General features: G+C 50.1%; 1 protein-coding gene across 1 annotated transcript in view; it reads right to left on the bottom strand.

Moving 5' to 3' along the window:
- Window positions 1-7,330: 7,330 nt before the first annotated feature.
- LOC144953918 (kinesin-like protein KIF1A) overlaps window positions 7,331-26,447 on the bottom strand; it is a 40,356-nt gene continuing 21,239 nt past the window's right edge. The window contains exon 4 of the mRNA XM_078884542.1: window positions 7,331-7,492. Coding sequence (XP_078740668.1) covers window positions 7,361-7,492 — 132 coding nt within the window. The 3' untranslated portion in view covers window positions 7,331-7,360. The remainder of the gene's footprint in view (window positions 7,493-26,447) is intronic.

Genomic DNA, 26,447 nt, shown 5'->3' with positions numbered 1-26,447 from the left:
ACTCACCCACTCACCGATACACTCACCCACTCACCCACTCACCGATACACTCACCCACACACTCACTCACCCACTCACCGATACACTCACCCACACACTCACTCACCCACTCACCGATACACTCACCCACACACTCACTCACCCACTCACCGATACACTCACCCACACACTCACTCACCCACTCACCGATACACTCACCCACACACTCACTCACCCACTCACCGATACACTCACCCACACACTCACTCACCCACTCACCGATACACTCACCCACACACTCACTCACCCACTCACCGATACACTCACCCACACACTCACTCACCCACTCACCGATACACTCACCCACACACCCCACTCACCCACTCACCGATACACTCACCCACACTCACTCACCCACTCACCGATACACTCACCCACACACTCACTCACCCACTCACCGATACACTCACCCACACACTCACTCACCCACTCACCGATACACTCACCCACACACTCCACTCACCCACTCACCGATACACTCACCACACACTCACTCACCCACTCACCGATACACTCACCCACACACTCACTCACCCACTCACCGATACACTCACCCACACACTCACTCACCCACTCACCGATACACTCACCCACACACTCACTCACCCACTCACCGATACACTCACCCACACACTCACTCACCCACTCACCGATACACTCACCCACACACTCACTCACCCACTCACCGATACACTCACCCACACACTCACTCACCCACTCACCGATACACTCACCCACACACTCACTCACCCACTCACCGATACACTCACCCACACACTCACTCACCCACTCACCGATACACTCACCCACACACTCACTCACCCACTCACCGATACACTCACCCACACACTCACTCACCCACTCACCGATACACTCACCCACACACTCACTCACCCCACTCACCGATACACTCACCCACACACTCACTCACCCACTCACCGATACACTCACCCACACACTCACTCACCCACTCACCGATACACTCACCCACACACTCACTCACCCACTCACCGATACACTCACCCACACACTCACTCACCCACTCACCGATACACTCACCCACACACTCACTCACCCACTCACCGATACACTCACCCACACACTCACTCACCCACTCACCGATACACTCACCCACACACTCACTCACCCACTCACCGATACACTCACCCACACACTCACTCACCCACTCACCGATACACTCACCCACACACTCACTCACCCACTCACCGATACACTCACCCACACACTCACTCACCCACTCACCGATACACTCACCCCACACACTCACTCACCCACTCACCGATACACTCACCCACACACTCACTCACCCACTCACCGATACACTCACCCACACACTCACTCACCCACTCACCGATACACTCACCCACACACTCACTCACCCACTCACCGATACACTCACCCCACACACTCACTCACCCACTCACCGATACACTCCACCCACACACTCACTCACCCACTCACCGATACACTCACCCACACACTCACTCACCCACTCACCGATACACTCACCCACACACTCACTCACCCACTCACCGATACACTCACCCACACACTCACTCACCCACTCACCGATACACTCACCCACACACTCACTCACCCACTCACCGATACACTCACCCACACACTCACACTCACCACCACTCACCGATACACTCACCCACACACCCACTCACCCACCCACTCACTCTAGATTTCACACTCCACGTAGGTATATAGCTATACATTTCATACACCGCGTAGGCACACGGCTCGAGAAACGCCTATGGATTCCACACACCACATAGGCACACAGCTCTAGATTTCCCACATCACACAGGCACACACCGCTCTAGATTTCACACATCACATAGGCACACACCACTCTAGATTTCACACACCACATAGGCACACAGCTCTAGATTTCACACATCACATAGGCACACACCACTCGAGATTTCACACACCACATAGGCACACAGCTCTAGATTTCACACATCACATAGGCACACACCACTCTAGATTTCACACATCAAACAGGCACACACCGCTCTAGATTTCACACACCACATAGGCACACAGCTCTAGATTTCACACATCACATAGGCACACACCACTCGAGATTTCACACACCACATAGGCACACACCGCTCTAGATTTCACACATCACATAGGCACACACCGCTCTAGATTTCACACATCAAACAGGCACACACCGCTCTAGATTTCACACACCACATAGGCACACAGCTCTAGATTTCACACATCACATAGGCACACACCACTCGAGATTTCACACACCACATAGGCACACACCGCTCTAGATTTCACACATCACATAGGCACACACCACTCTAGATTTCACACACCACATAGGCACACAGCTCTAGATTTCACACATCACATAGGCACACCGCTCGAGATTTCACACATCACACAGGCACACAGCTCTAGATTTCACACATCACATAGGCACACCGCTCGAGATTTCACACATCACATAGGCACACACCGCTCTAGATTTCACACATCACATAGGCACACACCGCTCTAGATTTCACACATCACATAGGCACACACCGCTCTAGATTTCACACATCACATAGGCACACACCGCTCTAGATTTCACACATCACACAGGCACACACCGCTCTAGATTTCACACATCACACAGGCACACACCGCTCTAGATTTCACACACCACATAGGCACACAGCTCTAGATTTCACACATCACATAGGCACACACCACTCGAGATTTCACACACCACATAGGCACACACCGCTCTAGATTTCACACATCACATAGGCACACACCGCTCTAGATTTCACACATCAAACAGGCACACACCGCTCTAGATTTCACACACCACATAGGCACACAGCTCTAGATTTCACACATCACATAGGCACACACCACTCGAGATTTCACACACCACATAGGCACACACCGCTCTAGATTTCACACACCACATAGGCACACAGCTCTAGATTTCACACATCACATAGGCACACCGCTCGAGATTTCACACATCACATAGGCACACAGCTCTAGATGTCACACAGACACACAGAACTTTACATTTCCCACATCACATCGACACAACACCACTCTACATTTCCCACATCACATCGACACAACACCACTCTACATTTCCCACATCACATCGACACACACGACTCTACATTTCCCACATCACATCGACACGACACCACTCTACATTTCCCACATCACATCGACACACACGACTCTACATTTCCCACATCACATCGACACACACGACTCTACATTTCCCACATCACATCGACACGACACCACTCTACATTTCCCACATCACATCGACACAACACCACTCTACATTTCCCACATCACATCGACACAACACCACTCTACATTTCCCACATCACATCGACACGACACCACTCTACATTTCCCACATCACATCGACACACACGACTCTAGATTTCCCACATCACATCGACACACACGACTCTACATTTCCCACATCACATCGACACGACACCACTCTACATTTCCCACATCACATCGACACAACACCACTCTACATTTCCCACATCACATCGACACAACACCACTCTACATTTCCCACATCACATCGACACACACGACTCTACATTTCACACATCACACAGAACTCTAGATTTCCCACGTCACACAGGCACACAGCTCTAGATTCCACACATCACACAGACACCACACAGCTCTAGATTCCACACATCACACAGACACCACACAGCTCTAGATTCCACACATCACACAGACACCACACAGCTCTAGATTTCCCACATCACACAGACACCACACAGCTCTAGATTCCACACATCACACAGACACCACACAGCTCTACATTTCACACATCACACAGACACCACACAGCTCTAGATTTCAGACATCACACAGACACCACACAGCTCTACATTTCACACATCACACAAGCACACAGCTCTACATTTCACACATCACACAGACACCACACAGCTCTAGATTCCACACATCACACAGACACCACACAGCTCTAGATTCCACACATCACACAGACACCACACAGCTCTAGATTCCACACATCACACAGACACCACACAGCTCTACATTCCACACATCACACAGACACCACACAGCTCTACATTTCACACATCACACAAGCACACAGCTCTACATTTCACACATCACACAGACACCACACAGCTCTAGATTCCACACATCACACAGACACCACACAGCTCTAGATTCCACACATCACACAGACACCACACAGCTCTAGATTCCACACATCACACAGACACCACACAGCTCTAGATTCCACACATCACACAGACACCACACAGCTCTACATTCCACACATCACACAGACACCACACAGCTCTAGATTCCACACATCACACAGACACCACACAGCTCTACATTCCACACATCACACAGACACCACACAGCTCTACATTTCACACATCACACAGACACCACACAGCTCTAGATTTCAGACATCACACAGACACCACACAGCTCTAGATTCCACACATCACACAGGCACCACACAGCTCTACATTCCACACATCACACAGACACCACACAGCTCTAGATTTCAGACATCACACAGACACCACACAGCTCTAGATTCCACACATCACACAGACACCACACAGCTCTAGATTTCAGACATCACACAGACACCACACAGCTCTAGATTCCACACATCACACAGACACCACACAGCTCTAGATTTCAGACATCACACAGACACCACACAGCTCTAGATTCCACACATCACACAGACACCACACAGCTCTAGATTTCACACATCACACAGACACCACACAGCTCTAGATTCCACACATCACACAGACACCACACAGCTCTAGATTCCACACATCACACAGACACCACACAGCTCTAGATTCCACACATCACACAGACACCACACAGCTCTAGATTCCACACATCACACAGACACTACACAGCTCTAGATTCCACACATCACACAGACACCACACAGCTCTAGATTCCACACATCACACAGACACCACACAGCTCTAGATTCCACACATCACACAGACACTACACAGCTCTAGATTCCACACATCACACAGACACCACACAGCTCTAGATTCCACACATCACACAGACACCACACAGCTCTAGATTCCACACATCACACAGACACCACACAGCTCTAGATTCCACACATCACACAGACACCACACAGCTCTAGATTCCACACATCACACAGACACCACACAGCTCTAGATTCCACACATCACACAGACACCACACAGCTCTAGATTCCAGACATCACACAGACACCACACAGCTCTAGATTTCCCACATCACACAGACACCACACAGCTCTAGATTCCACACATCACACAGACACCACACAGCTCTAGATTTCCCACATCACACAGACACCACACAGCTCTACATTTCACACATCACACAGACACCACACAGCTCTAGATTTCACACATCACACAGACACCACACAGCTCTAGATTCCACACATCACACAGACACCACACAGCTCTAGATTCCACACATCACACAGACACCACACAGCTCTACATTTCAGACATCACACAGACACCACACAGCTCTAGATTCCACACATCACACAGACACCACACAGCTCTAGATTCCACACATCACACAGACACCACACAGCTCTAGATTCCACACATCACACAGACACCACACAGCTCTAGATTCCACACATCACACAGACACCACACAGCTCTAGATTCCACACATCACACAGACACCACACAGCTCTAGATTCCACACATCACACAGACACCACACAGCTCTACATTCCACACATCACACAGACACCACACAGCTCTAGATTCCACACATCACACAGACACCACACAGCTCTAGATTCCACACATCACACAGACACCACACAGCTCTAGATTCCACACATCACACAGACACCACACAGCTCTAGATTTCAGACATCACACAGACACCACACAGCTCTAGATTCCACACATCACACAGACACCACACAGCTCTACATTCCACACATCACACAGACACCACACAGCTCTAGATTCCACACATCACACAGACACGACACAGCTCTACATTCCACACATCACCCAGACACCACACAGCTCTAGATTCCACACATCACACAGACACCACACAGCTCTACATTCCACACATCACACAGACACCACACAGCTCTAGATTCCACACATCACACAGACACCACACAGCTCTACATTCCACACATCACACAGACACCACACAGCTCTACATTCCACACATCACACAGACACCACACAGCTCTACATTCCACACATCACACAGACACCACACAGCTCTACATTCCACACATCACACAGACACCACACAGCTCTACATTCCACACATCACACAGACACCACACAGCTCTAGATTCCACACATCACACAGACACCACACAGCTCTACATTCCACACATCACACAGACACCACACAGCTCTACATTCCACACATCACACAGACACCACACAGCTCTACATTCCACACATCACACAGACACCACACAGCTCTACATTCCACACATCACACAGACACCACACAGCTCTAGATTCCACACATCACACAGACACCACACAGCTCTACATTCCACACATCACACAGACACCACACAGCTCTACATTCCACACATCACACAGACACCACACAGCTCTACATTCCACACATCACACAGACACCACACAGCTCTACATTCCACACATCACACAGACACCACACAGCTCTACATTCCACACATCACACAGACACCACACAGCTCTACATTCCACACATCACACAGACACCACACAGCTCTACATTCCACACATCACACAGACACCACACAGCTCTACATTCCACACATCACACAGACACCACACAGCTCTACATTCCACACATCACACAGACACCACACAGCTCTACATTCCACACATCACACAGACACCACACAGCTCTACATTCCACACATCACACAGACACCACACAGCTCTAGATTCCACACATCACACAGACACCACACAGCTCTACATTCCACACATCACACAGACACCACACAGCTCTAGATTCCACACATCACACAGACACCACACAGCTCTACATTCCACACATCACACAGACACCACACAGCTCTACATTCCACACATCACACAGACACCACACAGCTCTACATTCCACACATCACACAGACACCACACAGCTCTACATTCCACACATCACACAGACACCACACAGAGCTCTACATTTCACACATCACATCGACAGATTCCACACATCACACAGACAACACACACACACAGGGCCGTCTCTACCTGTCTGGGCATGGCGGGCTCCCGAACAGGCTGCGGAGGGAGCGAGGCGGAGGAATGCGCGTCGCTCGCGAGAAGAACACCAGGCGGAGTTCCTTGGTGAACACCACGGGCTCAACGCAGCCCTCCAGCTGCGGAGAGAACACGGCCACACACAGGTGAACACAGCTAGAGCATGGTGAACACAGCTAGAGCATGGTGAACACAGCTAGAGCATGGTGAACACAGCTAGACCATGGTGAACACAGCTAGAGCATGGTGAACACAGCTAGAGCATGGTGAACACAGCTAGAGCATGGTGAACACAGATAGAGCATGGTGAACACAGCTAGAGCATGGTGAACACAGCTAGAGCATGGTGAACACAGCTAGAGCATGGTGAACACAGCTAGACCATGGTGAACACAGCTAGAGCATGGTGAACACAGCTAGAGCATGGTGAACACAGCTAGAGCATGGTGAACACAGCTAGAGCATGGTGAACACAGCTAGAGCATGGTGAACACAGCTAGAGCATGGTGAACACAGCTAGACCATGGTGAACACAGCTAGAGCATGGTGAACACAGCTAGAGCATGGTGAACACAGCTAGACCATGGTGAACACAGCTAGAGCATGGTGAACACAGCTAGAGCATGGTGAACACAGCTAGAGCATGGTGAACACAGCTAGAGCATGGTGAACACAGCTAGAGCATGGTGAACACAGCTAGAGCATGGTGAACACAGCTAGACCATGGTGAACACAGCTAGAGCATGGTGAACACAGCTAGAGCATGGTGAACACAGCTAGAGCATGGTGAACACAGCTAGAGCATGGTGAACACAGCTAGAGCATGGTGAACACAGCTAGAGCATGGTGAACACAGCTAGAGCATGGTGAACACAGCTAGAGCATGGTGAACACAGCTAGAGCATGGTGAACACAGCTAGAGCATGGTGAACACAGCTAGAGCATGGTGAACACAGAGAGACTAGACCATGGTGAACACAGCTAGACCATGGTGAACACAGCTAGAGCATGGTGAACACAGCTAGAGCATGGTGAACACAGCTAGAGCATGGTGAACACAGCTAGAGCATGGTGAACACAGCTAGAGCATGGTGAACACAGCTAGACCATGGTGAACACAGCTAGAGCATGGTGAACACAGCTAGAGCATGGTGAACACAGCTAGACCATGGTGAACACAGCTAGAGCATGGTGAACACAGCTAGAGCATGGTGAACACAGCTAGAGCATGGTGAACACAGCTAGAGCATGGTGAACACAGCTAGAGCATGGTGAACACAGATAGACTAGACCATGGTGAACACAGCTAGAGCATGGTGAACACAGCTAGAGCATGGTGAACACAGCTAGACCATGGTGAACACAGCTAGAGCATGGTGCACACAGCTAGACCATGGTGAACACAGATAGACTAGACCATGGTGAACACAGCTAGAGCATGGTGAACACAGCTAGAGCATGGTGAACACAGCTAGAGCATGGTGAACACAGCTAGAGCATGGTGAACACAGCTAGAGCATGGTGAACACAGCTAGACCATGGTGAACACAGATAGACTAGACCATGGTGAACACAGCTAGAGCATGGTGAACACAGCTAGAGCATGGTGAACACAGCTAGAGCATGGTGAACACAGCTAGAGCATGGTGAACACAGCTAGAGCATGGTGAACACAGCTAGACCATGGTGAACACAGCTAGAGCATGGTGAACACAGCTAGAGCATGGTGAACACAGCTAGAGCATGGTGAACACAGCTAGACCATGGTGAACACAGCTAGACCATGGTGAACACAGCTAGACCATGGTGAACACAGCTAGACCAGGTCATGGTGAACACAGCTAGAGCATGGTGAACACAGCTAGAGCATGGTGAACACAGATAGACCAGGTCATGGTGAACACAGCTAGAGCATGGTGAACACAGCTAGACCATGGTGAACACAGCTAGACCAGGTCATGGTGAACACAGCTAGAGCATGGTGAACACAGCTAGAGCATGGTAAACACAGCTAGAGCATGGTGAACACAGCTAGAGCATGGTGAACACAGCTAGAGCATGGTGAACACAGACTAGACCATGGTGAACACAGCTAGACCATGGTAAACACAGCTAGACCAGGTCATGGTGAACACAGCTAGAGCATGGTGAACACAGCTAGACCATGGTGAACACAGCTAGACCATGGTGAACACAGCTAGACCATGGTGAACACAGACCATGGTGAACACAGCTAGACCATGGTGAACACAGCTAGAGCATGGTGAACACAGCTAGACAATAGTGAACACAGCTAGAGCATGGTGAACACAGCTAGACCATGGTGAACACAGCTAGAGCATGGTGAACACAGCTAGAGCATGGTGAACACAGCTAGAGCATGGTGAACACAGCTAGAGCATGGTGAACACAGCTAGACCATGGTGAACACAGCTAGACCATGGTGAACACAGCTAGAGCATGGTGAACACAGCTAGAGCATGGTGAACACAGCTAGACCATGGTGAACACAGCTAGACCATGGTGAACACAGCTAGACCATGGTGAACACAGCTAGACCATGGTGAACACAGCTAGAGCATGGTGAACACAGCTAGACCATGGTGAACACAGCTAGAGCATGGTGAACACAGCTAGAGCATGGTGAACACAGCTAGACCATGGTGAACACAGATAGACTAGACCATGGTGAACACAGCTAGACCATGGTGAACACAGCTAGAGCATGGTGAACACAGCTAGAGCATGGTGAACACAGCTAGACCATGGTGAACACAGCTAGAGCATGGTGAACACAGCTAGACCATGGTGAACACAGTTAGACCATGGTGAACACAGCTAGACCATGGTGAACCCAGCTAGACCATGGTGAACACAGCTAGACCATGATGAACACAGCTAGAGCATGGTGAACCCAGCTAGACCATGGTGAATACAGCTAGACCATGGTGAACACAGCTAGACCATGGTGAACACAGCTAGAGCATGATGAACCCAGCTAGACCATGGTGAACACAGCTAGACCATGGTGAACACAGCTAGAGCATGGTGAACCCAGCTAGACCATGGTGAATACAGCTAGACCATGGTGAACACAGCTAGACCATGGTGAACACAGCTAGAGCATGGTGAACCCAGCTAGACCATGGTGAACCCAGCTAGACCATGGTGAACAAAGCTAGACCATGATGAACACAGCTAGAGCATGGTGAACCCAGCTAGACCATGGTGAACACAAGTAGACCATGGTGAACACAGCTAGACCATGGTGAACACAGCTAGACCATGGTGAACACAGCTAGAGCATGGTGAACACAGCTAGAGCATGGTGAACACAGCTAGACCATGGTGAACACAGCTAGAGCATGGTGAACACAGCTAGAGCATGGTGAACCCAGCTAGAGCATGGTGAACACAGCTAGAGCATGGTGAACACAGCTAGAGCATGGTGAACACAGCTAGACCATGGTGAACACAGATAGACCATGGTGAACACAGCTAGACCATGGTGAACACAGATAGACTAGACCATGGTGAACACAGCTAGACCATGGTGAACACAGCTAGACCAGGTCATGGTGAACACAGCTAGACCATGGTGAACACAGCTAGAGCATGGTGAACACAGCTAGAGCATGATGAACACAGCTAGACCATGGTGAACACAGCTAGAGCATGGTGAACACAGCTAGAGCATGGTGAACACAGATAGACCATGGTGAACACAGCTAGAGCATGGTGAACACAGCTAGACCATGGTGAACACAGCTAGACCATGGTGAACACAGCTAGAGCATGGTGAACACAGCTAGAGCATGGTGAACACAGCTAGACCATGGTGAACACAGACCATGGTGAACACAGACCATGGTGAACACAGCTAGAGCATGGTGAACACAGCTAGAGCATGGTGAACACAGCTAGAGCATGGTGAACACAGCTAGACCATGGTGAACACAGCTAGACCATGGTGAACACAGCTAGAGCATGGTGAACCCAGCTAGACCATGGTTCACCCAGCTAGACCATGGTGAACACAGCTAGACCATGGTGAACACAGCTAGAGCATGGTGAACCCAGCTAGACCATGGTGAACACAAGTAGACCATGGTGAACACAGCTAGACCATGGTGAACACAGCTAGACCATGGTGAACACAGCTAGAGCATGGTGAACACAGCTAGAGCATGGTGAACACAGCTAGACCATGGTGAACACAGCTAGAGCATGGTGAACACAGCTAGAGCATGGTGAACCCAGCTAGAGCATGGTGAACACAGCTAGAGCATGGTGAACACAGCTAGAGCATGGTGAACACAGATAGACCATGGTGAACACAGCTAGACCATGGTGAACACAGATAGACTAGACCATGGTGAACACAGCTAGACCATGGTGAACACAGCTAGACCAGGTCATGGTGAACACAGCTAGACCATGGTGAACACAGCTAGAGCATGGTGAACACAGCTAGAGCATGGTGAACACAGCTAGACCATGGTGAACACAGCTAGAGCATGGTGAACACAGCTAGAGCATGGTGAACACAGATAGACCATGGTGAACACAGCTAGAGCATGGTGAACACAGCTAGACCATGGTGAACACAGCTAGACCATGGTGAACACAGCTAGAGCATGGTGAACACAGCTAGAGCATGGTGAACACAGCTAGACCATGGTGAACACAGCTAGACCATGGTGAACACAGACCATGGTGAACACAGCTAGAGCATGGTGAACACAGCTAGAGCATGGTGAACACAGCTAGAGCATGGTGAACACATCTAGAACATGGTGAACACAGCTAGAGCATGGTAAACACAGCTAAACCATGGTGAACACAGCTAGACCATGGTGAACACAGCTAGAGCATGGTGAACACAGCTAGAGCATGGTGAACACAGCTAGAGCATGGTGAACACAGCTAGACCATGGTGAACACAGCTAGACCATGGTGAACACAGCTAGAGCATGGTGAACACAGCTAGACCATGGTGAACATAGCTAGACCATGGTGAACACAGCTAGAGCATGGTGAACACAGCTAGAGCATGGTGAACACAGCTAGACCATGGTGAACACAGCTAGACCATGGTGAACACAGACCATGGTGAACACAGCTAGACCATGGTGAACACAGCTAGAGGATGGTGAACACAGCTAGAGCATGGTGAACACAGCTAGAGCATGGTGAACTCAGCTAGACCATGGTGAACACAGCTAGAGCATGGTGAACACAGCTAGACCATGGTGAACACAGCTAGACCATGATGAACACAGCTAGAGCATGGTGAACACAGCTAGAGCATGGTGAACACAGCTAGAGCATGGTGAACACAGCTAGACCATGGTGAACACAGCTAGAGCATGGTGAACACAGCTAGAGCATGGTGAACACAGCTAGACCATGGTGAACACAGCTAGAGCATGGTGAACACAGCTAGACCATGGTGAACACAGCTAGAGCATGGTGAACACAGCTAGAGCATGGTGAACACAGATAGACCATGGTGAACACAGCTAGACCATGGTGAACACAGATAGACTAGACCATGGTGAACACAGCTAGAGCATGGTGAACACAGCTAGAGGATGGTGAACACAGCTAGAGCATGGTGAACACAGCTAGAGCATGGTGAACTCAGCTAGACCATGGTGAACACAGCTAGAGCATGGTGAACACAGCTAGAGCATGGTGAACACAGCTAGACCATGGTGAACACAGCTAGACCATGGTGAACACAGCTAGAGCATGGTGAACACAACTAGAGCATGGTGAACACAGCTAGACCATGGTGAACACAGCTAGACCATGGTGAACACAGCTAGACCATGGTGAACACAGCTAGAGCATGGTGAACACAGCTAGACCATGGTGAACACACCTAGAGCATGGTGAACACAACTAGAGCATGGTGAACACAGCTAGACCATGGTGAACACAGCTAGAGCATGATGAACACAGCTAGAGCATGGTGAACACACCTAGACCATGGTGAACACAGCTAGACCATGGTGAACACAGCTAGACCATGGTGAACACAGCTAGACCATGGTGAACACAGCTAGACCATGGTGAACACAGCTAGACCATGGTGAACACAGCTAGAGCATGGTGAACACAGATAGACCATGGTGAACACAGCTAGACCAGGCCATGGTAAACCCAGCTAGACCATGGTAAACCCAGCTAGACAAGGCCATGGTAAACCCAGCTAGACCATGGTAAACCCAGCTAGACAAGGCCATGGTAAACCCAGCTAGACCATGGTAAACCCAGCTAGACCAGTCCATGATAAACCCAGCTAGACAAGGCCATGGTACACCCAGCTAGACCATGGTAAACCCAGCTAGACCAGTCCATGGTAAACCCAGCTAGACAAGGCCATGGTAAACCCAGCTAGACCATGGTAAACCCAGCTAGACCAGTCCATGGTAAACCCAGCTAGACCAGACCATGGTAAACCCAGCTAGACCAGTCCATGGTAAACCCAGCTAGACCATGGTAAACCCAGCCAGACCAGGCCATGGTAAACCCAGCCAGACCAGACCATGGTAAACCCAGCCAGACCAGGCCATGGTAAACCCAGCTAGACCAGACCATGGTAAACCCAGCCAGACCAGACCATGGTAAACCCAGCCAGACCAGGCCATGGTAAACCCAGCCAGACCAGACCATGGTAAACCCAGCTAGACCATGGTAAACCCAGCTAGACCATGGTAAACACAGTTAGATCAGACCATGGTAAACCCAGCTAGACCATGGTAAACCCAGCTAGACCATGGTAAACACAGCTAGATCAGACCATGGTAAACCCAGCTAGACCATGGTAAACACAGCTAGACCATGGTGAACACAGCTAGACCAGGTCATGGTGAACACAGCTAGACCATGGTAAACCCAGCTAGACCAGTCCATGGTAAACCCAGCTAGACCAGGCCATGGTAAACCCAGCTAGAACATGGTAAACCCAGCCAGACCAGGCCATGGTAAACCCAGCCAGACCAGACCATGGTAAACACAGCTAGACCATGGTAAACACAGCTAGACCAGACCATGGTAAACCCAGCTAGACCATGGTAAACCCAGCTAGACCATGGTAAACACAGCTAGATCAGACCATGGTAAACCCAGCTAGACCATGGTAAACCCAACTAGACCATGGTAAACCCAGCTAGACCATGGTAAACCCAGCTAGACCAGTCCATGGTAAACCCAGCTAGACCATGGTAAACACAGCTAGACCATGGTGAACACAGCTAGACCAGGTCATGGTGAACACAGCTAGACCATGGTAAACCCAGCTAGACCAGTCCATGGTAAACCCAGCTAGACCAGTCCATGGTAAACCCAGCTAGACCATGGTAAACCCAGCTAGACCAGTCCATGGTAAACCCAGCTAGACCATGGTAAACACAGCTAGACCATGGTGAACACAGCTAGACCAGGTCATGGTGAACACAGCTAGACCATGGTAAACCCAGCTAGACCAGTCCATGGTAAACCCAGCTAGACCATGGTGAACACAGCTAGACCAGGTCATGGTAAACCCAGCTAGACCATGGTAAACCCAGCTAGACCAGTCCATGGTAAACCCAGCTAGACCAGACCATGGTAAACCCAGCTAGACCATGGTGAACACAGCTAGACCAGGTCATGGTGAACACAGCTAGACCATGGTGAACACAGCTAGACCAGTCCATGGTAAACCCAGCTAGACCAGTCCATGGTAAACACAGCTAGACCATGGTGAACACAGCTAGACCAGTCCATGGTAAACACAGCTAGACCAGGCCATGGTAAACCCAGCTAGACCATGGTAAACCCAGCTAGACCAGGCCATGGTAAACCCAGCTAGACCATGGTAAACCCAGCTAGACCAGTCCATGGTAAACCCAGCTAGACCATGGTAAACCCAGCTAGACCAGGCCATGGTAAACCCAGCTAGACCATGGTAAACCCAGCTAGACCAGGCCATGGTAAACCCAGCTAGACCATGGTAAACCCAGCTAGACCAGGTCATGGTGAACACAGCTAGACCAGTCCATGGTAAACACAGCTAGACCAGGCCATGGTAAACCCAGCTAGACCAGGCCATGGTAAACCCAGCTAGACCATGGTAAACCCAGCTAGACCCAGGCCATGGTAAACCCAGCTAGACCATGGTAAACCCAGCTAGACCAGTCCATGGTAAACCCAGCTAGACCAGGTCATGGTAAACCCAGCTAGACCATGGTAAACCCAGCTAGACCAGTCCATGGTAAACACAGCTAGACCAGGTCATGGTAAACCCAGCTAGACCAGTCCATGGTAAACCCAGCTAGACCATGGTAAACCCAGCTAGACCATGGTAAACCCAGCTAGACCAGTCCATGGTAAACACAGCTAGACCAGTCCATGGTAAACCCAGCTAGACCATGGTAAACCCAGCTAGACCATGGTAAACCCAGCTAGACCAGTCCATGGTAAACACAGCTAGACCAGTCCATGGTAAACACAGCTAGACCATGGTAAACACAGCTAGACCATGGTAAACCCAGCTAGACCAGGCCATGGTAAACACAGCTAGACCATGGTAAACACAGCTAGACCAGTCCATGGTAAACCCAGCTAGACCAGTCCATGGTAAACACAGCTAGACCATGGTAAACACAGCTAGACCAGTCCATGGTAAACCCAGCTAGACCATGGTAAACCCAGCTAGACCATGGTAAACCCAGCTAGACCAGTCCATGGTAAACCCAGCTAGACCAGTCCATGGTAAACACAGCTAGACCATGGTAAACACAGCTAGACCATGGTAAACCCAGCTAGACCAGGCCATGGTAAACACAGCTAGACCATGGTAAACACAGCTAGACCAGTCCATGGTAAACCCAGCTAGACCAGTCCATGGTAAACACAGCTAGACCATGGTAAACACAGCTAGACCATGGTAAACCCAGCTAGACCAGTCCATGGTAAACACAGCTAGACCATGGTAAACCCAGCTAGACCAGGCCATGGTAAACACAGCTAGACCATGGTAAACACAGCTAGACCAGGCCATGGTAAACACAGCTAGACCATGGTAAACCCAGCTAGACCAGTCCATGGTAAACCCAGCTAGACCATGGTAAACCCAGCTAGACCATGGTAAACACAGCTAGACCAGGCCATGGTAAACCCAGCTAGACCATGGTAAACCCAGCTAGACCATGGTAAACACAGCTAGACCAGGCCATGGTAAACACAGCTAGACCATGGTAAACACAGCTAGACCAGGCCATGGTAAACCCAGCTAGACCATGGTAAACCCAGCTAGACCAGTCCATGGTAAACACAGCTAGACCAGGCCATGGTAAACCCAGCTAGACCAGGCCATGGTAAACCCAGCTAGACCATAGTAAACCCAGCTAGACCAGGCCATGGTAAACCCAGCTAGACCAGGCCATGGTAAACCCAGCTAGACCAGGCCATGGTAAACACAGCTAGACCATGGTAAACACAGCTAGACCATGGTAAACACAGCTAGACCAGACCATGGTAAACCCAGCTAGACCAGGCCATGGTAAACCCAGCTAGACCATGGTAAACCCAGCTAGACCAGGCCATGGTAAACACAGCTAGACCATGGTAAACCCAGCTAGACCAGGCCATGGTAAACACAGCTAGACCATGGTAAACCCAGCTAGACCAGGCCATGGTAAACCCAGCTAGACCAGGCCATGGTAAACACAGCTAGACCATGGTAAACACAGCTAGACCAGACCATGGTAAACCCAGCTAGACCATGGTAAACACAGCTAGACCAGACCATGGTAAACACAGCTAGACCAGACCATGGTAAACCCAGCTAGACCAGGCCATGGTAAACACAGCTAGACCATGGTAAACACAGCTAGACCAGACCATGGTAAACCCAGCTAGACCAGGCCATGGTAAACCCAGCTAGACCATGGTAAACCCAGCTAGACCAGGCCATGGTAAACCCAGCTAGACCATGGTAAACCCAGCTAGACCAGACCATGGTAAACCCAGCTAGACCAGTCCATGGTAAACCCAGCTAGACCATGGTAAACACAGCTAGACCATGGTGAACACAGCTAGACCAGGTCATGGTGAACACAGCTAGACCATGGTAAACCCAGCTAGACCAGGTCATGGTAAACCCAGCTAGACCAGTCCATGGTGAACACAGCTAGACCATGGTAAACCCAGCTAGACCAGTCCATGGTAAACACAGCTAGACCATGGTAAACCCAGCTAGACCAGTCCATGGTAAACACAGCTAGACCAGGTCATGGTAAACCCAGCTAGACCCAGGCCATGGTAAACCCAGCTAGACCATGGTAAACCCAGCTAGACCAGTCCATGGTAAACCCAGCTAGACCATGGTAAACCCAGCTAGACCAGTCCATGGTAAACCCAGCTAGACCAGTCCATGGTAAACCCAGCTAGACCATGGTAAACACAGCTAGATCAGACCATGGTAAACCCAGCTAGACCATGGTAAACCCAGCTAGACCATGGTAAACCCAACTAGACCATGGTAAACCCAGCTAGACCATGGTAAACCCAGCTAGACCAGTCCATGGTAAACCCAGCTAGACCATGGTAAACCCAACTAGACCATGGTAAACACAGCTAGACCATGGTGAACACAGCTAGACCAGGTCATGGTGAACACAGCTAGACCATGGTAAACCCAGCTAGACCAGGCCATGGTAAACCCAGCTAGACCATGGTAAACCCAGCTAGACCAGGCCATGGTAAACCCAGCTAGACCATGGTAAACCCAGCTAGACCAGGCCATGGTAAACCCAGCTAGACCATGGTGAACACAGCTAGACCATGGTAAACCCAGCTAGACCAGGCCATGGTAAACCCAGCTAGACCAGGCCATGGTGAACACAGCTAGACCAGTCCATGGTAAACCCAGCTAGACCAGTCCATGGTGAACACAGCTAGACCAGGCCATAGTGAACACAGCTAGACCAGGCCATGGTGAACACAGCTAGACCAGGCCATGGTAAACCCAGCTAGACCAGGCCATGGTAAACCCAGCTAGACCAGGCCATGGTGAACACAGCTAGACCAGTCCATGGTAAACCCAGCTAGACCAGGCCATGGTAAACCCAGCTAGACCAGGCCATGGTGAACACAGCTAGACCAGGCCATGGTGAACACAGCTAGACCAGGCCATGGTAAACCCAGCTAGACCAGGCCGTGGTAAACCCAGCTAGACCAGGCCATGGTGAACACAGCTAGACCAGGCCATGGTAAACCCAGCTAGACCAGGCCATGGTAAACACAGCTAGACCAGGCCATGGTAAACACAGCTAGACCATGGTAAACACAGCTAGACCATGGTAAACCCAGCTAGACCAGGCCATGGTAAACCCAGCTAGACCAGGCCATGGTAAACCCAGCTAGACCATGGTAAACACAGCTAGACCATGGTAAACCCAGCTAGACCAGGCCATGGTAAACCCAGCTAGACCAGGCCATGGTAAACACAGCTAGACCAGGCCATGGTAAACCCAGCTAGACCAGGCCGTGGTAAACCCAGCTAGACCAGGCCATGGTAAACCCAGCTAGACCAGGTCATGGTAAACCCAGCTAGACCAGGCCGTGGTAAACCCAGCTAGACCAGGCCATGGTAAACCCAGCTAGACCAGGCCGTGGTAAACCCAGCTAGACCAGGCCATGGTAAACCCAGCTAGACCATGGTAAACACAGCTAGACCAGGCCATGGTAAACACAGCTAGACCAGTCCATGGTGAACACAGCTAGACCAGTCCATGGTGAACACAGCTAGACCAGTCCATGGTAAACACAGCTAGACCAGACCATGGTGAACACAGCTAGACCATGGTAAACCCAGCTAGACCAGACCATGGTGAACACAGCTAGACCAGTCCATGGTAAACCCAGCTAGACCAGTCCATGGTAAACCCAGCTAGACCATGGAAAACCCAGCTAGACCAGTCCATGGTGAACACAGCTAGACCAGACCATGGTAAACCCAGCTAGACCAGACCATGGTAAACACAGTTAGACCAGGCCATGGTAAACCCAGCTAGACCAGTCCATGGTAAACACAGCTAGACCAGACCATGGTAAACACAGCTAGACCAGTCCATGGTAAACCCAGCTAGACCAGTCCATGGTAAACACAGCTAGACCAGTCCATGGTAAACCCAGCTAGACCAGTCCATGGTAAACACAGCTAGACCAGTCCATGGTAAACCCAGCTAGACCAGTCCATGGTAAACCCAGCTAGACCAGGCCATGGTAAACCCAGCTAGACCAGGCCATGGTAAACCCAGCTAGACCAGTCCATGGTAAACCCAGCTAGATCAGTCCATGGTAAACCCAGCTAGACCAGTCCATGGTAAACACAGCTAGACCAGTCCATGGTAAACACAGCTAGACCAGGCCATGGTAAACCCAGCTAGACCAGTCCATGGTAAACCCAGCTAGACCAGTCCATGGTAAACCCAGCTAGATCAGTCCATGGTAAACACAGCTAGACCAGTCCATGGTAAACACAGCTAGACCAGTCCATGGTAAACCCAGCTAGACCAGTCCATGGTAAACCCAGCTAGACCAGTCCATGGTAAACACAGCTAGACCAGTCCATGGTAAACCCAGCTAGACCAGTCCATGTAAACACAGTTAGACCAGTCCATGGTAAACCCAGCTAGACCAGGCCATGGTAAACCCAGCTAGACCAGACCATGGTAAACACAGCTAGACCAGGCCATGGTAAACCCAGCTAGACCAGTCCATGGTAAACACAGCTAGACCAGGCCATGGTAAACCCAGCTAGACCAGTCCATGGTAAACCCAGCTAGACCAGACCATGTAAACACAGCTAGACCAGGCCATGTAAACACAGTTAGACCAGTCCATGTAAACACAGCTAGACCAGTCCATGTAAACACAGTTAGACCAGGCCATGTAAACACAGCTAGACCAGTCCATGTAAACACAGTTAGACCAGTCCATGTAAACACAGCTAGACCAGTCCATGTAAACACAGTTAGACCAGTCCATGTAAACACAGCTAGACCAGTCCATGTAAACACAGTTAGACCAGGCCATGTAAACACAGCTAGACCAGTCCATGTAAACACAGTTAGACCAGTCCATGGTAAACCCAGCTAGACCAGGCCATGGTAAACCCAGCTAGACCAGGCCATGTAAACACAGTTAGACCAGGCCATGTAAACACAGCTAGACCAGGCCATGTAAACACAGCTAGACCAGGCCATGTAAACCCAGCTAGACCAGGCCATGTAAACACAGTTAGACCAGGCCATGTAAACACAGCTAGACCAGTCCATGTAAACCCAGCTAGACCAGGCCATGTAAACACAGCTAGACCAGGCCATGTAAACACAGCTAGACCAGTCCATGTAAACACAGCTAGACCAGGCCATGTAAACACAGCTAGACCAGGCCATGTAAACCCAGCTAGACCAGTCCATGTAAACACAGTTAGACCAGTCCATGTAAACCCAGCTAGACCAGACCATGTAAACACAGCTAGACCAGGCCATGTAAACACAGCTAGACCAGTCCATGTAAACCCAGCTAGACCAGTCCATGTAAACACAGCTAGACCAGGCCATGTAAACCCAGCTAGACCAGTCCATGTAAACACAGTTAGACCAGTCCATGTAAACCCAGCTAGACCAGACCATGTAAACACAGCTAGACCAGGCCATGTAAACACAGCTAGACCAGTCCATGTAAACACAGCTAGACCAGGCCATGTAAACCCAGCTAGACCAGGCCATGTAAACACAGCTAGACCAGTCCATGTAAACCCAGCTAGACCAGACCATGTAAACACAGCTAGACCAGGCCATGTAAACACAGCTAGACCAGTCCATGTAAACACAGCTAGACCAGTCCATGTAAACCCAGCTAGACCAGTCCATGTAAACACAGCTAGACCAGGCCATGTAAACCCAGCTAGACCAGTCCATGTAAACACAGCTAGACCAGTCCATGTAAACACAGCTAGACCAGGCCATGTAAACACAGCTAGACCAGACCATGGTAAACCCAGCTAGACCAGTCCATGTAAACACAGCTAGACCAGTCCATGTAAACACAGTTAGACCAGTCCATGTAAACCCAGCTAGACCAGACCATGTAAACCCAGCTAGACCAGTCCATGTAAACACAGCTAGACCAGTCCATGTAAACACAGCTAGACCAGGCCATGTAAACACAGCTAGACCAGACCATGGTAAACCCAGCTAGACCAGTCCATGTAAACACAGTTAGACCAGTCCATGTAAACACAGTTAGACCAGTCCATGTAAACACAGCTAGACCAGGCCATGTAAACACAGCTAGACCAGTCCATGTAAACACAGCTAGACCAGTCCATGTAAACACAGCTAGACCAGACCATGGTAAACCCAGCTAGACCAGTCCATGTAAACACAGTTAGACCAGTCCATGTAAACACAGTTAGACCAGTCCATGTAAACACAGCTAGACCAGGCCATGGTAAACCCAGCTAGACCAGTCCATGTAAACACAGTTAGACCAGTCCATGTAAACACAGTTAGACCAGTCCATGTAAACACAGCTAGACCAGTCCATGTAAACACAGCTAGACCAGTCCATGTAAACACAGCTAGACCAGGCCATGTAAACACAGCTAGACCAGGCCATGTAAACACAGTTAGACCAGTCCATGTAAACACAGTTAGACCAGGCCATGTAAACACAGTTAGACCAGACCATGGTAAACACAGCTAGACCAGACCATGTAAACACAGCTAGACCAGTCCATGTAAACACAGTTAGACCAGTCCATGTAAACCCAGCTAGACCAGTCCATGTAAACACAGTTAGACCAGTCCATGTAAACACAGTTAGACCAGGCCATGTAAACACAGTTAGACCAGACCATGGTAAACACAGCTAGACCAGACCATGTAAACACAGCTAGACCAGTCCATGTAAACACAGTTAGACCAGTCCATGTAAACCCAGCTAGACCAGTCCATGTAAACACAGTTAGACCAGTCCATGTAAACACAGTTAGACCAGACCATGGTAAACACAGTTAGACCAGTCCATGTAAACACAGCTAGACCAGTCCATGTAAACACAGTTAGACCAGTCCATGGTAAACACAGCTAGACCAGGCCATGGTAAACACAGCTAGACCAGTCCATGTAAACACAGTTAGACCAGTCCATGTAAACACAGTTAGACCAGTCCATGGTAAACACAGCTAGACCAGGCCATGGTAAACACAGTTAGACCAGACCATGGTAAACACAGTTAGACCAGTCCATGTAAACACAGTTAGACCAGTCCATGTAAACACAGTTAGACCAGTCCATGGTAAACACAGCTAGACCAGTCCATGTAAACACAGCTAGACCAGTCCATGTAAACACAGTTAGACCAGGCCATGTAAACACAGCTAGACCAGGCCATGGTAAACACAGCTAGACCAGGCCATGGTAAACACAGCTAGACCAGTCCATGGTAAACCCAGCTAGACCAGTCCATGTAAACACAGTTAGACCAGGCCATGTAAACACAGCTAGACCAGGCCATGGTAAACACAGCTAGACCAGGCCATGGTAAACACAGTTAGACCAGTCCATGTAAACACAGTTAGACCAGTCCATGTAAACACAGTTAGACCAGTCCATGTAAACACAGTTAGACCAGTCCATTGTAAACACAGCTAGACCAGGCCATGGTAAACACAGCTAGACCAGTCCATGGTAAACACAGCTAGATCAGTCCATGGTAAACACAGCTAGACCAGTCCATGGTAAACACAGCTAGACCAGTCCATGGTAAACACAGCTAGACCAGTCCATGGTAAACACAGTTAGACCAGTCCATGGTAAACACAGCTAGATCAGTCCATGGTAAACACAGCTAGACCAGTCCATGGTAAACACAGCTAGACCAGGCCATGGTAAACACAGCTAGACCAGGCCATGGTAAACACAGTTAGACCAGGCCATGGTAAACCCAGCTAGACCAGGCCATGGTAAACCCAGCTAGACCAGGCCATGGTAAACACAGCTAGACCATGGTAAACACAGCTAGACCATGGTAAACACAGCTAGACCAGACCATGGTAAACCCAGCTAGACCAGGCCATGGTAAACCCAGCTAGACCATGGTAAACCCAGCTAGACCAGGCCATGGTAAACACAGCTAGACCATGGTAAACCCAGCTAGACCAGGCCATGGTAAACACAGCTAGACCATGGTAAACCCAGCTAGACCAGGCCATGGTAAACCCAGCTAGACCAGGCCATGGTAAACACAGCTAGACCATGGTAAACACAGCTAGACCAGACCATGGTAAACCCAGCTAGACCATGGTAAACACAGCTAGACCAGACCATGGTAAACACAGCTAGACCAGACCATGGTAAACCCAGCTAGACCAGGCCATGGTAAACACAGCTAGACCATGGTAAACACAGCTAGACCAGACCATGGTAAACCCAGCTAGACCAGGCCATGGTAAACCCAGCTAGACCATGGTAAACCCAGCTAGACCAGGCCATGGTAAACCCAGCTAGACCATGGTAAACCCAGCTAGACCAGACCATGGTAAACCCAGCTAGACCAGTCCATGGTAAACCCAGCTAGACCATGGTAAACACAGCTAGACCATGGTGAACACAGCTAGACCAGGTCATGGTGAACACAGCTAGACCATGGTAAACCCAGCTAGACCAGGTCATGGTAAACCCAGCTAGACCAGTCCATGGTGAACACAGCTAGACCATGGTAAACCCAGCTAGACCAGTCCATGGTAAACACAGCTAGACCATGGTAAACCCAGCTAGACCAGTCCATGGTAAACACAGCTAGACCAGGTCATGGTAAACCCAGCTAGACCCAGGCCATGGTAAACCCAGCTAGACCATGGTAAACCCAGCTAGACCAGTCCATGGTAAACCCAGCTAGACCATGGTAAACCCAGCTAGACCAGTCCATGGTAAACCCAGCTAGACCAGTCCATGGTAAACCCAGCTAGACCATGGTAAACACAGCTAGATCAGACCATGGTAAACCCAGCTAGACCATGGTAAACCCAGCTAGACCATGGTAAACCCAACTAGACCATGGTAAACCCAGCTAGACCATGGTAAACCCAGCTAGACCAGTCCATGGTAAACCCAGCTAGACCATGGTAAACCCAACTAGACCATGGTAAACACAGCTAGACCATGGTGAACACAGCTAGACCAGGTCATGGTGAACACAGCTAGACCATGGTAAACCCAGCTAGACCAGGCCATGGTAAACCCAGCTAGACCATGGTAAACCCAGCTAGACCAGGCCATGGTAAACCCAGCTAGACCATGGTAAACCCAGCTAGACCAGGCCATGGTAAACCCAGCTAGACCATGGTGAACACAGCTAGACCATGGTAAACCCAGCTAGACCAGGCCATGGTAAACCCAGCTAGACCAGGCCATGGTGAACACAGCTAGACCAGTCCATGGTAAACCCAGCTAGACCAGTCCATGGTGAACACAGCTAGACCAGGCCATAGTGAACACAGCTAGACCAGGCCATGGTGAACACAGCTAGACCAGGCCATGGTAAACCCAGCTAGACCAGGCCATGGTAAACCCAGCTAGACCAGGCCATGGTGAACACAGCTAGACCAGTCCATGGTAAACCCAGCTAGACCAGGCCATGGTAAACCCAGCTAGACCAGGCCATGGTGAACACAGCTAGACCAGGCCATGGTGAACACAGCTAGACCAGGCCATGGTAAACCCAGCTAGACCAGGCCGTGGTAAACCCAGCTAGACCAGGCCATGGTGAACACAGCTAGACCAGGCCATGGTAAACCCAGCTAGACCAGGCCATGGTAAACACAGCTAGACCAGGCCATGGTAAACACAGCTAGACCATGGTAAACACAGCTAGACCATGGTAAACCCAGCTAGACCAGGCCATGGTAAACCCAGCTAGACCAGGCCATGGTAAACCCAGCTAGACCATGGTAAACACAGCTAGACCATGGTAAACCCAGCTAGACCAGGCCATGGTAAACCCAGCTAGACCAGGCCATGGTAAACACAGCTAGACCAGGCCATGGTAAACCCAGCTAGACCAGGCCGTGGTAAACCCAGCTAGACCAGGCCATGGTAAACCCAGCTAGACCAGGTCATGGTAAACCCAGCTAGACCAGGCCGTGGTAAACCCAGCTAGACCAGGCCATGGTAAACCCAGCTAGACCAGGCCGTGGTAAACCCAGCTAGACCAGGCCATGGTAAACCCAGCTAGACCATGGTAAACACAGCTAGACCAGGCCATGGTAAACACAGCTAGACCAGTCCATGGTGAACACAGCTAGACCAGTCCATGGTGAACACAGCTAGACCAGTCCATGGTAAACACAGCTAGACCAGACCATGGTGAACACAGCTAGACCATGGTAAACCCAGCTAGACCAGACCATGGTGAACACAGCTAGACCAGTCCATGGTAAACCCAGCTAGACCAGTCCATGGTAAACCCAGCTAGACCATGGAAAACCCAGCTAGACCAGTCCATGGTGAACACAGCTAGACCAGACCATGGTAAACCCAGCTAGACCAGACCATGGTAAACACAGTTAGACCAGGCCATGGTAAACCCAGCTAGACCAGTCCATGGTAAACACAGCTAGACCAGACCATGGTAAACACAGCTAGACCAGTCCATGGTAAACCCAGCTAGACCAGTCCATGGTAAACACAGCTAGACCAGTCCATGGTAAACCCAGCTAGACCAGTCCATGGTAAACACAGCTAGACCAGTCCATGGTAAACCCAGCTAGACCAGTCCATGGTAAACCCAGCTAGACCAGGCCATGGTAAACCCAGCTAGACCAGGCCATGGTAAACCCAGCTAGACCAGTCCATGGTAAACCCAGCTAGATCAGTCCATGGTAAACCCAGCTAGACCAGTCCATGGTAAACACAGCTAGACCAGTCCATGGTAAACACAGCTAGACCAGGCCATGGTAAACCCAGCTAGACCAGTCCATGGTAAACCCAGCTAGACCAGTCCATGGTA

Source organism: Lampetra fluviatilis, unplaced genomic scaffold (genome assembly GCF_964198595.1).
Source record: "Lampetra fluviatilis unplaced genomic scaffold, kcLamFluv1.1 SCAFFOLD_755, whole genome shotgun sequence".
Classification (NCBI taxonomy): domain Eukaryota; kingdom Metazoa; phylum Chordata; class Hyperoartia; order Petromyzontiformes; family Petromyzontidae; genus Lampetra; species Lampetra fluviatilis.
This window is presented reverse-complemented; position numbering and strand designations above follow the sequence as displayed.